Source organism: Mytilus galloprovincialis, chromosome 4, assembly GCF_965363235.1.
Source record: "Mytilus galloprovincialis chromosome 4, xbMytGall1.hap1.1, whole genome shotgun sequence".
Classification (NCBI taxonomy): Eukaryota; Metazoa; Mollusca; class Bivalvia; order Mytilida; family Mytilidae; genus Mytilus; species Mytilus galloprovincialis.
Genome location: NC_134841.1, coordinates 34,081,469 through 34,096,500, shown reverse-complemented (window position 1 = coordinate 34,096,500; position 15,032 = coordinate 34,081,469). Strand labels below are relative to the sequence as shown.

At 31.4% G+C, this 15,032-nt stretch overlaps 1 protein-coding gene across 2 annotated transcripts in view; it reads right to left on the bottom strand.

The window, feature by feature from the left end:
• The window catches only part of LOC143071952 (uncharacterized), an 86,357-nt gene that overhangs the window by 64,384 nt on the left and 6,941 nt on the right, over positions 1 to 15,032 (bottom strand). For both annotated transcript variants that reach the window (XM_076246665.1, XM_076246666.1), the window contains exons 4-13: positions 14,568 to 14,651; positions 13,762 to 13,832; positions 11,756 to 11,903; positions 10,829 to 10,893; positions 10,394 to 10,520; positions 8,212 to 8,304; positions 5,280 to 5,467; positions 4,186 to 4,299; positions 3,566 to 3,699; positions 2,323 to 2,455 (exon numbers count right to left, since the gene is read on the bottom strand). In XM_076246665.1, coding sequence (XP_076102780.1) covers positions 2,323 to 2,455; positions 3,566 to 3,699; positions 4,186 to 4,299; positions 5,280 to 5,467; positions 8,212 to 8,304; positions 10,394 to 10,520; positions 10,829 to 10,893; positions 11,756 to 11,903; positions 13,762 to 13,832; positions 14,568 to 14,651 — 1,157 coding nt within the window. The remainder of the gene's footprint in view (positions 1 to 2,322; positions 2,456 to 3,565; positions 3,700 to 4,185; positions 4,300 to 5,279; positions 5,468 to 8,211; positions 8,305 to 10,393; positions 10,521 to 10,828; positions 10,894 to 11,755; positions 11,904 to 13,761; positions 13,833 to 14,567; positions 14,652 to 15,032) is intronic.

Sequence of the window (15,032 nt, the reverse complement as noted above, 5' to 3'; positions counted from 1 at the left end):
GTGATAAAATAAAATATACTTATAATCAGGGGCGTAGCTAGAAAGAAACGATGTGCAAGCAATTACCGAAATTTTTACCGAAAATTTTTTTGGACCCTTTTATGCAGGAAAATGGTTTTTTTTTGGTTTTCGGTCATAGGACAGTTGAAAGAGGAGCTTCATGTAGATAGGACTTATAAACAATTTATGAATGTAAAACTATTCATAAAGCTTCTGAATAGAGTAAATCATGGTTAATTGAAAACATAAACTACACTTTTTTCTGATACAGAATTTACTCAAAATTGTCCAAAATCTGCTCTTCGAGTCTAGGCAGAAACGAGCTTCTCTATTCATTTGTCAATATTCATACTGCAATCCCGATAAATATGCAGTAATGCTAGCGATGATAACCTGTCATTGTTCATTGTTGATCATACATTTGATTTGAACAGACGTAGTACACTGATAGATCTCCACGGTAGCACTCGCGAGATGTTATAAATCAGTGTACGTGTTCGCCATCGAGCGACCTCCCAATTGAATTCGTCAAAATTACATACCAGGTCAGTTTCGTATGTCTCAGACAGTGTTGAGATTTGTTCGTTTGTTATATTTCCTACAACACGAGGAAGCAGATACGGCACAAAGAAGCGATTTTCTGATAATACCCGACGCGACTCCACTCTCCAGTTCCATTATCATATGGTCTATAAACGCAAAATATAATGAGACTTTCCAAAACTGTTTTGGCGTGTTTGCAGGATGAGTGGCTCTGGTAGTCCGTCGAACACATCGCCGTGGCATAATTTCAACGATATCGAAGGGTTCTGATAAATCTAATGCCGATTGGTACATCTCATTCCATACAGATAAACCGTACTCTGTAAAATGTGCTCCGAAACTACATGTATTAGACTGAGTATAACAAATTCAAATCTTGTAAAAGATACAAGTTACTGTCCGATTTCGTCATGCATGATCTCCAATAAAACTTCTATTTTTGAATTTTTGAATATTTTATTTAATGACATTTCATCAATTAAAAAAGTGACAACATATGTGTTTCCTTTCAAATTTCCTTTATAAATTTTTAATTTTGCAATAATTTTTTTGCATGCAGAACCGATGTGCACACAACTGCGTGTTAGCGTATTTGTCCAAACTAAGCTTTCATATAGTTTTTCTTACTAAAAGTATCCTATATTTATAAGAATCAGATATCATTTTAAATAAAACATCATATATTCAGTAAAATATGTGTGAAATAACAATATGCTATTGATAAGTTTTCAGGGGAGATAACCTAAAATATTATTCTTTTGAATAAAGACTTTTTGAAAGAAAAGTTATTATCTCCCCCATGGAAACTTCCTACAAACATATATTGCAATTTTACACATATTTTACTGAATATGAAATGTTTTAATTCACATAATGTCTGATTCTTATAACTATAGAATACTTTTAGAAAGAAAAACTATATAAAAGCTTAGATTGGACAATTTAATAGCAATTCAAAATAAACAGTTCCCCTTCAGCATGGAAGCGAATATAATATAACTATACAAACTGATAAACTAATTTAGTCACAACATCATTGAAGTGGAGTTAAAGTCTTATAGGATTGTAAGTATGTTTTATTATATCACCTTGCACTTTCATGACTTGGCTGCGGTTTTCTACAGCAGTTGGTTCAAAATTCTGACCAGTTGAACAATTTGATTTTATAAAACAAATTGCAATTTGGTCAAAATTTTGAATGAGTTGCAATTGGTGGAGAGCAACACTAACAGTCAAGTCACTGTAAAATGTTTAATAATTGTGTCACTAAGCCAATGGTCAGAGAGCAAAAACTCAAATTTAGTGTCAATGAAAAAATTTGTATAACTTAAGATCAATGAGCATAAATTCTGGTTTACCATTAGGTAAACTTAAGATTTTGAAAACTACCAGGAAATAAAATGACAAACAAAGCAACGTGATTTTACTGTTCTCATTTGAGTATTGTAAATCAACTTCTTTTTCACGATTGGACAAATTAGGTGAATGCGTCAAATCAAAATCTTCTCTTATCATGCTTATATGCACTAGAAAAGTTAGAATATCTCACAACGAAATCTGCTGAAAAAAGTTAATTGTCATCACATTGCCAACAACAAAATATTCAGAATGAATATTATTCTGATGAACAACCTGCATAAAAGGGACTTAGAAAGTATTGTTTACATGTGGCCCTTTATAGCTTATTGCTAGTAATAGGTATGTATCTGTGTGATTACTACACAGAAGAATCTTAATGAGTGGGGAGGAGTGTAATGTTTGTTTCTGAATGTTCTTTACCATGTCAACATCCCAAACACATTTATAAGCACTGTCTTTGTTCTTCTGAATCTGATGTATACTCTCTATTAAATTCAGAGCTTTTACTAAGTTTTGTTGGTGTGGAAAAGTGAAGTCCATGTACAAATCAGCTCTGAAAAAGAAATAAAGGTGAAATAAAACTTTTTAATAGCACAATGGATAATTTTATTATGTCATGCTTTCAATCACTATTGGTCTTTATAACTGACAATTGATGGGTTACTTACATCCTAGCTTGATACATCACTACTATCTATTAAGAATTTTTTTATCAGACTTCTTTGTACTTTTTTCGTAGGTTCTTCGTTTCGTGTAGAGTGAGGAAAAAAATGTATTTTTATGGATATTTGATTTTGTGGATTTGCCAAAGTCTACATACAATGATGTCTACATACAATGATGTATACTACAATGATGTCTACATACAATGATGTCTACATACAATGATGTATACTACAATGATGTCTACATACAATGATGTCTACATACAATGATGTCTACTACAATGATGTCTACTACAATGATGTCTACATACAATGATGTCTACTACAATGATGTCTACTACAATGATGTATACTTTGTTAGTCTACATACAATGATGTATACTTTGTTGAACATTTGAATTTGTGGTTTACCTTTACCAACAATATCTACAATAACTGGTACCCCATTAATAATAACAAATCCACTTTTGGTAATTCGTAGATCATACTGCCTAATATTTTCGAGTATCAACGTACTGGTTGTATCACTGAAAATATTAGGCAATACATTTTGTGACGTCATAATTACCGATAAACAGAATAATAGGTAGTTTCGTTTTTAGTACTGACTATATCATGTTGAATATCTTAACTCGCCCTAACAGGCTCGTCTATATATTCCACATTATATAGTCAGCATCAAAAACGAAACTACCTATTATTCTATATGTATGCATCAACCTGAAACAATTTTCATCTTGTTATAATTGACTTAATATTAGGAGCCAAAAAGGGCCTTTACCAAACCTACTCATGTTTGAGAAAAACATCAAGAATCAATGAAGACAAACTTTATACCACCAGATTAAAGGTGATAAATGTCAAAATATTGATTTAAAGTACAATAAAACCTTACAAATTATTATTACAACATATGAACACTGTAATACTGTAATAAGTACTTAGGCAGTAACCTTCATGATCATTCAAAGAAACATATGTTATGTATGAAAACTTACAGAGGAGCTGTTTGCTCAGCACCGAACTTTTCACTCCATACAGCAAGGTTTGAGACTACTTCCCTTGTCATTGAAGCTGATGTCTTGCCACCAGTGTCTGATAAATCAGCTATCACAAATATACACTCAGGGTACTGAAATGTTAAACAATATATACACTCTCATGGCAAATGTGAGTTTTCACAAATATACTAAATACTATGATATCAAGCTTAAGTTTGCCCGTTTGCATACTTGTCAAGTTAATCAATGGTAATATAATGTTAAAACTTATCAAATTCATAAAGTTTCATCTACTTAGTAGAAATCTTTTAGACCCAAAAAGAGTAAATCTTGAATTTTTACCATGAATCATGGCCTATAGGAAAAAGTTATTTTGTTTTTTGTACATAAGATTTGTAGACTAGGGGTAACTTGTTCAGTCATTGTAAAACAATTGTAAAGTTTGAAAAATTATATCTTGAATTTTGTTTTCAGCTATCAAAATACATTTTAGCTGAAAGTTCTTATTGATTGTTGTCATAGTCCATCAAATTATTACTGCCTGGTTGAAAAAGTCAACCTACAAGAGCATATTATAAAACATATCTTTCTACATTCCAATAAGGTTATTAACTTACCTTGGATAGTAAATGAACAAGCTGATTGGTCAGCTTATTGACAGTTTCTGGATTGATGTTTGTGTAGGGCAGTATAACAATACATCCATTACTTAACACCAAGTTTTCTAAGCCCTGCAATATAATAAATATATATAGACATACATGTATAGATAAAAGTAACGAAAATTTTCAACATGACATGGGCATTTGTCGGAAAGAGCAATTTATTTTGGCTTTTTTCTAACTTTCTTTAATCTGGTTTAATCGTAATAATACACAACTTCAAAAATTTGAAGATGGCCATTTCTGCATTGATTGATATACATGTATATAAGGTATCAAAACAGCAAGTTGGACAGATTGATGACAGATCTTTGAAAGCAAAGTGTGGACACACGATCTGAATTTTATTTGAATTTTATTTAAATTTTATCTGTCAGAATTTTATCTAAATTCTGTCTGAATTTTATCTGAATTTTTATCTGAATTTTATCAGATTGAGATATAGTCAAGCGCTAAATGTCAATTTTTCGTTGCCTTATTTGTCAATGAGCCTTAATTTTTATCATCAATTGTCAAATCTCATTTTGTAGCTACCATTAGCATCAAATTGAGTAAAATATTTATCATTAACGTTATTCTAACAAATATTTAACCATCATTCGTCATATTGGGTACCCCCTTCATATGCTCATTTCAAGCTTGACTTTCTTATTCAAAAGCTGTCTATTGATGAAGACCATAAGTTGAACAGAAGATGTCTTTGTTCCTGTTCTATGGTTTATGCCCATATCTTAGGTTGGAAATTGTGGTACCCTCATGATGAATAACGGTAAAAATTCTGGCCAAATGACGTTAATGGTAATTTTTGTTGACTGATGATAGAATGTAAACTTCCTTTTAGAAGATAAAAGAATCAACTAATTTTGATGAGTCACATTATTTTTTTCTCCAAAAAACAACACTATAGATAATCATTTAAGACAAATCATGGTAAGTTTTAACCAATTTGATACTAACCATAGTAAAAATGACTGTTTGATGGCAGACAATACAGGACATTCCTACCCTCATATCTACTGTCATTTTAATACTTTTTATTTCTTACTTACCATTCCAATTTCCACTTCATATATGTTATATACATAGGGATCCTGAGGATCAACTCTGTAATCCTTGTAGATATTAAGGTACCTTTCTGTCAGTGGTTTTTTAGTAACTATCTCGTAGAAACTATGATGACAGTTTTTATCTTTCAATACCACAATCTTATATACAGGTAAATCCTTCAAAGGGGTCTCTGAAACAATAGAAAGGAAAATTGTATGACCAACATTTGTATTATTTCCTATTTAAGGTAACCCGACAAAAATTAAAATGAAAATAAAATTTAAAAAAAATCAAAATATGAATTAAAAACCAATTCTTCAGAGAACAATTGAAGGTCTTTCCACCTCGATAATAAGAATGAAATTTAAAAAACAATGTTAGAAAATGTCACTCCTTGTTGATGTAATTTGGTTCTTCAAATTGATATAAAAAAAATAAGATTAATTGGTATATGCAGAAGACTTAATTGTTTTATTATGAACAGAAAATAATTTTTAGCAAAGGTCAAAATCTAGAACGTCAAATTGACCTTTGACCTTGACCTCTCAATTTCAAGGTCATAGGTCAGTGATCTCAAATCAAAAGACCCCAGGTCAATTATTTGTATGGTTGTGGAGAAATACTGATTTCAAATACATAAGGGGAGAAAACTCCTATAAGGTTTAACCAAAACACTTCGACTGAAATAGGTTGAAGTTGCGCCTTTTTGTAAACAGTGATTTGGCAAACAAATCATATCATTAACTGTAACAGGTTCTTTTGAATAACGATAACAAGCAAAATTCAAAAATTTAGAACATGACCTTGACCTTCGACCTTGATCTCAATTTCAAGGTCATAGGTCAGTACACTCAAAATGGAAGACCAGAGGTCAATCACTTGTATGGTTGTGGAGAAATACTGATTTCAAATACATAAGGGGAGAAAACTCCTATAAGGGTTAACCAAAACACTTTGACTGAAATAGGTTGAAGTTGCGCCTTATTGTAAACAGTTATTTGGCAAACACATCATATCATTCACTGTCACAGTTTCTCTGGAATAACGATAACAAGCAAAATTCAAAATTTAGAACATGACCTTGACATTTGACCTTGACCTCAAGTTCCTTCAAATGGACCAAGGACTTCATATCAAAAGACTGTAGGCCTCTACAACTTATAACGTATGAATTTATCCAACAAATCGCCTATCTTAAATTTTCAAAGGGAAATAACTCCCATAAGATGTCTTCCGATCACTCAAGTCATAATAAACCAAATCATTCTCAAGAGTAGATATAGCGATAACAAGAAAAAGGGGACGTTGGGAGATAACTCCTATAAGAATAAGTGTTCGGTCACACAGGGTGAGTTTTGAAACCCCCATTACTGTACAACATCATTGGCCAAAATATCCATTCGATATGTTGTAAGACAAACAAGAGGCTGTCACAACGACAGCAAACCGGATTTATTGACATTTATTTGTGTCCTGGCAATATCACAAGAACCATTACTGATGAATGGTGAAAGTGAAAATCGTCAATATCAAATTTGACCTCCATTTTGTCATCAGTATCAACATATTAAAATTTGAAAAGCTTAGATTGAATGGTTCATGAGTAAATGCAACAACGTGAATGGAAACGCCATTTTACGATCTTTCAAAAACCATAACTCCTGAACGGTAAATGTCAAAATCGTCATTATTGAACTTGACCTCTATTTTGTCATCAGTAACAACATATTAAAATTTGAAAAGCTTTGGTTGAATGGTCCATGAGAAAATGCACGGACATGACGGGAAACACCATTTTTCAATCTTTCAAGAACCATAACTCCGGAACGGTAAAAGTCAAAATCGTCATTATTGAACTTGACCTCCATTTTGTCATCAGTAACAGCATATTAAAATTTCGGAAGCTTTGGTAGAACAGTTCATGCATAAATGCACAGACACGACTGGAAACTCCATTTTTCAATCTTTCAAGAACCATAACTCCTGAACGGTAAATGTCAAAATCATCATTATTAAATTTGACCTCCATTCTGTCATCAGTAACAACATATTAAAATTTGGGAAGCTTTGGTAGAACAGTTCATGCGTAAATCCACGGACACGACTGGAAACTCCATTTTTCAATCTTTCAAGAACCATAACTCCTGAATGGTAAAAGTCAAAATCGCCATTATTGAACTTGACCTTCGTATAGTTGTCAGTAATAACATATTAAAATTTTAAAAGCTTTGGTTGAACGGTTCATGAGTTAATGCACGGACAACATTTGATTGCCGCCCGCCCGGCCGCCCGCCTGCCCGCCCGCCCGCCGTACATCCCCAAATCAATAACCGACATTTTTGTCACAAAAATCCGGTTAAAAAGCATCTCAGACGGCAGAAGAAAAAAAAAAAAAAAAAAAAAATATCAGAAGAAAAACAAAAGTTCTTTCCACGAAAAGTGGAAAGACCTAATAAATTGTTTACACAGAAATATGTCTGGCCTTTTGTAATTTTGATAATTTGACATGTATGATGCAAATATTGAATCAAAATGGCAATATTTAAAGATGTAAACTATGCAAAATATTCATGTCAATAAACCATGATTTATGGTGCAGGAAAAAATAACCAAAGGGAAATGAGAAATCCCAATGTGCATAAAAGTACATACCAAATACAATTGATTTATCATAAGTGGTTCCCTTTACAAGAACTCTACTCTGGCTGACTAAGCAGTATGGATTTTGCTCGTTGTTAAAGGCTTTCAGTGATGATAGTTGTTAATTGATGTGTCATTTGGTCCCTTTCAGAGAGTTAACGTTGTCTCATTGACAATCATACCACATCTTCTTATTTGTATATTAAAATAACTTGTTAGATTTCTACAGTGAATACAAACGAATAAATACATTTTAATTTTTATTTATGGATTTTTTTGGCATTGCGATTTTACCTGTCAATGCGGTCCTTCTCTTTGTTCTGTAGATTTCGGTAGCTGGTGATATCAGCGGACAACCAGTTGCTCCAATATTAGTGACCATATTATCTATAATGATAAGTTGTTAACCTAAAGTTTCAATGATAAAAACAAAATCTAAAATAAAAAACGATATACTGTGGATTCATTATTATTAGTGAGATATCAATTTTTGTGGATTTCCTGGCAAAGATGAACCACAAATTTAAATGTTCAACAAAATACAAGTTTTCTGTATGCTTGCATGCAGAATTTCGGCAAAACCATGAAATAAATTTTCCACGAACATACAATTTTTCCTCAATCCGAGAAAATAAATGAATACACAGTATATTGTTGTTTTCTCACATTTTTGCATATAATATACACACTCTCAACTGTTTACACATGCTTGTTTCATCTTTGGCTTTAATGTGCATTCCACATCTCTAATAAAGGGCTGCGCTTTAGCGCATGATACGCCCGTTGCTCTTTTAACTTGTCTTTTATGCTTTAAATGAATTTATATGATCAACTAGAAATATATATACAAATCAAAAGGGATGTTATATTAATATATTCACATAAAATCCCCCTTTTTTAAGTATAAAAATTCATTACTTAAGAAAAAGAAAACGTAAAATCTAAAACTTATAAAAATGGAAAGGGAGCTTATGTCAATAGATATAAACAATTTATCTAAGTTGCATAAAATTTTGTGAAAGTGTTAGTTATTGTCCCAAAATTGGAAAATCCCCCTTTTTTTAAGCATAAAAATTCATAACACGGAAATGTTAAATCTGAAATTTATAAAAATTGAAAGGGAGCTTACATCAATAGATATAAACAATTCACAAAAGTTTCATGGACATTGGTGAAAGCCTATTTGAGTTATTGTCTGAAGTGTTGAAAATCCCCCTTTTTTTTATGAATAAAGCCCCATAAATCCAAAACTTAAAATCTGAAATTTATAAAAATTGAAAGGGAGCTTACATCAATAGATATAAACAATTCACCAAAGTTTCATGGACATTGGTGAAAGCCTTTTTGAGTTATTGTCCGAAGTGTTGAAAATCCCCCTTTTTTATGAATAAAGCCCCATAAATCCAAAACTTAAAATCTGAAATTTATAAAAATTGAAAGGGAGCTTACATCAATAGATATAAACAATTCACTTAAGTTTCATGGACATTGGTGAAAGCCTTTTTGAGATATTGTCCGAAGTGTTGAAAATCCCCCTTTTTTTATGAATAAAGCCCAATAAATCCAAAACTTAAAATCTGAAATTGAAAAAAAAACGAAAGGGAGCTTACGTCAATAGATATAAACAATTCACTTAAGTTTCATGGAAATTGGTGAAAGTGTTTTTGAGTTATTGTCCGAAGTGTGGACGACAGACGGACGGACGGACGGACGGACAACGGTATACCATAATACGTCCCGTCTAAAAGACGACGGGCGTATAAAAACCACAACACAATTACAAATTTTTTGTGTTTTATTGTAATAATACAAAAATTTAATCTTTAACATTTTCTTTTTATTTCTAATTTATTTTTGTTCATCAATCAATAATTATATCAATTTTTTTCACTTCAAAATTGGCATTTTTAATTTAGGAATATTGTTAGTGTTTTGAAAAGGTCTATTCCTGGACTAAAAGCTTCACCGTAAGAGGAAGAGGTACAATTGTACTGTCAGAATGTTCAACAAAGGAGTTAAACATCAATAAAAACTGGAGTTGGAAGGTACTTTTTGCATGGCCATCATCCATTCATTTGCATTTTACTTTAAACAAATAACCAACAATTTGAACTTTGTGACCTTCCCTCACCATACAAATATTATTCAAGGGTGATCCAACCCCAAATATATTTTTTCCTGGAATAGTCCTAAGACAATAAATAATTCCAATGAACTAACAATACAGTAAAACTACATACCGTGTAGCCTTTAATTTATGCAGTGTTATTTTTGCAGATAGAACAAAACCGCAAAAATAAATTTGGCCAATGTAAAAGTGCACATGCATTGATCTTGATAAAAGTTTTGAATCTATCAATATAATAACCGCCAACATATTTTGTGAACCTTATTCAGTGAAAATTGCAAAATTTTAATCCTCTGATAATAACCCGCTATTCTGTATAACCCATAAGGTATTAAAAATGTTCCTTACACATTTTGCCAGGAATGGTAGATAATCCTGTACTGGTCATGTCCAAATATTCAATAACATTCCAAGATGGATCAAGCAAGTAATGGAGTGTTCTTTCTGTTATGTTCTCACAGCCTTTCATATATACCTATTAATCAAAGATTGAGTTTATATAAAATAATAGAAAACTTAAAATTAAAAATTGCTAATTAGCTTTATGTCACTGGAACATGACCTTAGGGGGCAGGGGCTGGAAGTAGTCATCAAACTGATATATACTGATAGTAATGCAACTTCATCCAAAATTTCATTGATATATCACAAGTAGTGTTTTTCAAACTAACTTAAACACAAAACTTAGCAATTGTTCACGACAACAACATTGTAGGAAAAGCAATACCTAGATTGCCTTCCCCAACTTTCATCGCAGACAAAACAAAAACATTGAAAGCTCACCTCACTTAGATATGGATACTGTTGTACACACCATTTCATTCCAGAATCAGTTACATAGGGACATCCTGAAACAATTAAATTGTTAAAAAAATAAATATATATTGTCCTTTTTAAGTTTATAAGCTCATCATTTTTTTAAATAAGTTTTGAATTTTCAAATATTTGATACTGAAGAGACATGTACTGTTATTATTGTTATCTGATGTAGAAACATTGGTCCTGTTAATAAATTTGATCAAATTATATGCATGGTACTGTCAATTTTTTTAAAAATCTAAGCAAATTCTGCATGCGACATCTTTTATCATGAAAAAAAAGAGATTCCTCAATGAATGGCAATGTAATTATAATGTAATTAATTACAATTAAAAATTGATGTAATTGTGATGTAATTAATTACATTTAAAAATCAATGTAATTGAAATGTAATTTATTACTTTACCATTAAATTAACCCCGGGTTTGTCCATAATAAATTCATATGTGTAAGGTGCATTTATTAAAACAGTATTGTGAAGATATATAATAAGTATCAGAAAGAAAAAAAAATCATAATAGACAGACAATTGCAACTTTTAAATCCAAATACTTTCCCCTACATTTCCTATGGCACAATGATTATGTATTTACATCACAGTAAGAAACAAATGTTCAATAACATCTATCTGTGTAACTCTTCATAAATTATACTTGCTTGACATTGGTGTATATAACTTTGAGAAAACTTTTATAATTTTTATATTTTGACCTGAAATTTGTTCTTTATCAAATGTGATAATTGTATGACAAACTATTCATACATTATTTAGACAGTGAATTCTTCTTGGTGCATATTACATTGATTTTTTTCCATTTCAAAATATGTGAACTAAAAAATAGAGATTTATTACTTGTTTCATCGTTATGTAACTGGTACCAGAATACTCACCTGACACATTCAGCAAAGCCAGGTTAGGTAACTCTGTATATAACATCATTTGATAGAACAACAAATCTGTGACTTGTTCTATTCCTGTCAGACTCAGATTCACAATATTTTGACAGTCTCCAAATAATGTGTTTTGATTTATTGTTTCCTAGAATGAAAAAAGATGAAAATCTTTAAAATAGACAAAGCACAAAAATCCAAGAATTCCACTCAATTTTTTTCCATGCGTTGAAGGGGTCATTGCGACTTTTAGATGAAGAACCGCAATTAAATTGCTTTTCCTTTGCTTTTAGTGTAAAATTGAGAATGGAAATGGGGAATGTGTCAAAGCAACAACAACCCGACCATAGAGCAGACAACAGCCGAAGGCCACCAATGGGTCTTCAATGTAGCGAGAAACTCCTGCACCCAGAGGCGTCCTTCAGGCTTCAGCTGGCCCCTAAAAAAATATGTATACTAGTTCAGTGATAATGGACGTCATACTAAAATCTGAATTATACATAAGAAACTGAATATTTTGCTGTGCACTTACTAGTTTTGTGCCATTGATGGATACCCCTATCCTTTTTTTTTTCTAATTTCATATGACAGATTACAGTTTTAAAAGTTTACAAAATCAAAGAATGTCATGAATGTAGTGTCAGAAAAATACTCTTTTGTTAAAAAATAAATTCCAGTGACTGAAAACACATCAGTTGCCATGCCTTTATCATCTTTTATATTTTCTTATAACTTTAAAGGAGTAGGTCCGGTAAGACACCTTTTTTGCCCAAAAATATAGCAGTTTTACAAAATTGTTAAAATGTAAATTTCTAGTTATTTATTGGAAAGTAGAATGCCTCTGCTACATAAATATGGGCTGTTTTTGACAATACAATGCACACATATCGTGTACTAGCATCATAAATTCATGCTAAATTAGTGAATTCTTCATAATTTTAGCATTTAATCAAATTTTAGACGGTTTCCGTCTTAAATGAAAGTGGCCGCATTTGTGTTCATTCTTAATATTGAAATGTAAGTTGTATTTGATGATAATACATAACAAATATAAAGGTTGAGGATGAACACAGATGCGGCCACTTTCATTTTTGACAAAAAAACATCTGAAAAGTGATATTTTAGACATATTTGATAGATTTTTCATATTTGAGCTTAAATCAGAGCGTATTAAATGACTTAATCAGTATTAACTTATTGAATCAACTGAAATAGACACTCAAGTGTTTAAAAAGTGTCCAAAATCTATCGTCAGATGAACCTGAAATTTGAGGTTAAAATCAGCCCTTACTGGACCTTAAGTCCTTTAGTTTTGAATTTAAGACTGTCCTTAATTACAGTTACATTGTCACTTCAACTTGATAATTCATGCATTTATAAAGGAACAGGGATAAACACCATATGATGAAGACATTATCTTTTGTCCTTGACCTTTCTAATTCAAACACAAGAGGCTGTCAAGAGTGACAACAAACCAGATTTTATAACATTTAGTGTGTCCTGAGTCTCCTGACATTTTTTTAATATCACAAGGACCATAACTCCTACAAAGTAAAAGGGCAGTAATCAATATTAAACTTGACGACCTACATTTTGGCATCAGTAAAAACATATCTAAATTTGAAAAAACTTTGGTTGAACGGTTAATGAGTTACAGCTTGGACACGATTGGAAACACAATTTTTCAATCTTTCAAGAACCATAACTCCTGAACGGTGATAGTAAAATTGTCAATCTGGAACATGACTGCCATTTTGTCATCTGTAACAACATATTAAAATTTGAAAAGCTTTGGTTAAACGATTAATGAGTTAAAGCTTGGACATAGTTGGAAACACAATTTTTCAATCTTTCAAGAACCATTACTCCTGAATGGTGAAAGTGAAAATTGTCAACAAGGAACACAACCTCCTACCAAAAAAAAGACAGGTTCGGGATCTCCGACCCATACTGATTTGAACCCCTGAGTTTTGAATTTATTCTATAATAAAGAAAAGTATACTTACAATAAATGAAGACAATGGGAAAGAATCTCTCTTGTCAAACAAAGTTAGCACCTCGGTTGAACTAATTTTAACTAAAAAATATAAAAAGTATAAAATTATCTACAAAATAGAAAGTTTATAAGATGATTCCTAACATTCTACATACTGTTGACATCATTGAAATTCAAGATAACAACATATTCATAAATGAAGTCCTTTTCAAATCAGAATTATATGCATTTATTATTTTGAGATACCAGTTTTTGTGGTCTTTTTTGGTAAATTTAAACCACAAAATTAAATGTTCAAGATGTACAAATTTTCTACATATATATATAATTGTATGCAGGCTTTAGCAAAACCACAAAACAAATATCCATTTTATTACAATGTTGCCCATGCAATCCACGAAAAATAAAATAATCCATAGTACATGTATTATAATACACCTTCTAAATGGAAAAATAAATATATGTCTGTGTGCTCAGGTTTTTTTTAACAAACTCACATGAAATATTTATGTAAGAAGAAATAAACTTTAAAATGTATGAAAATAATATAGAAACAATATGGACATAAGTCAGATTAGTAAAGCAAAGCCAAAGGCACAATAAGTATTCTAGGGAGCACATTCCTGATGAAGGCTAATTCATTGAGGTTCTTTAAGGTACAAAGTACATTATATTTGACCATATTTAACACCTCGCTAAAGCTCAGTGTCAAATATCAACAAATATATAAAGCCTACCCATGTTTAAAATGAGCATAGAGCATGACATGAACAAATTATTTCTTAATTACAGAAGTAATCTATTAATTAACCATACCTAAGGTATCTTTATCAATCTTTTCCCCTGGTGGTGCTTTTAGTTTCACCTTTAAAAGCATGTCTGCTGTTATTTTGGGTGGTACTGAAGAAGAAAAAATTCATTGATTCACAATTGATATCTAATTAATCCACATTCATTTTGTTTTCAATGAACTTATAACAATCATAAACTGACAAAAGTTCAGTCATTTTTTCCAGTGTAGTTGTTTTAATCTCATCCTTATCACAAAAGATGAATAAAGCCATTTATACATGTCTACATACAATGAAGGTCAAGGACACCTTACTTGTATGTTGACCTTTGTACCTGAACATAGTGGACATATAGGGAAAAGATCAGTCATGTGTTATCAGAATTATTGGTTCCTCTTAAAAACATGTACAGTATGCAAAAGTTTCAAAATCAATAAACTAGGAGTGAGGGGGCAGGGCCAAATAATGGCCATTGAAATGAGATGTGCCA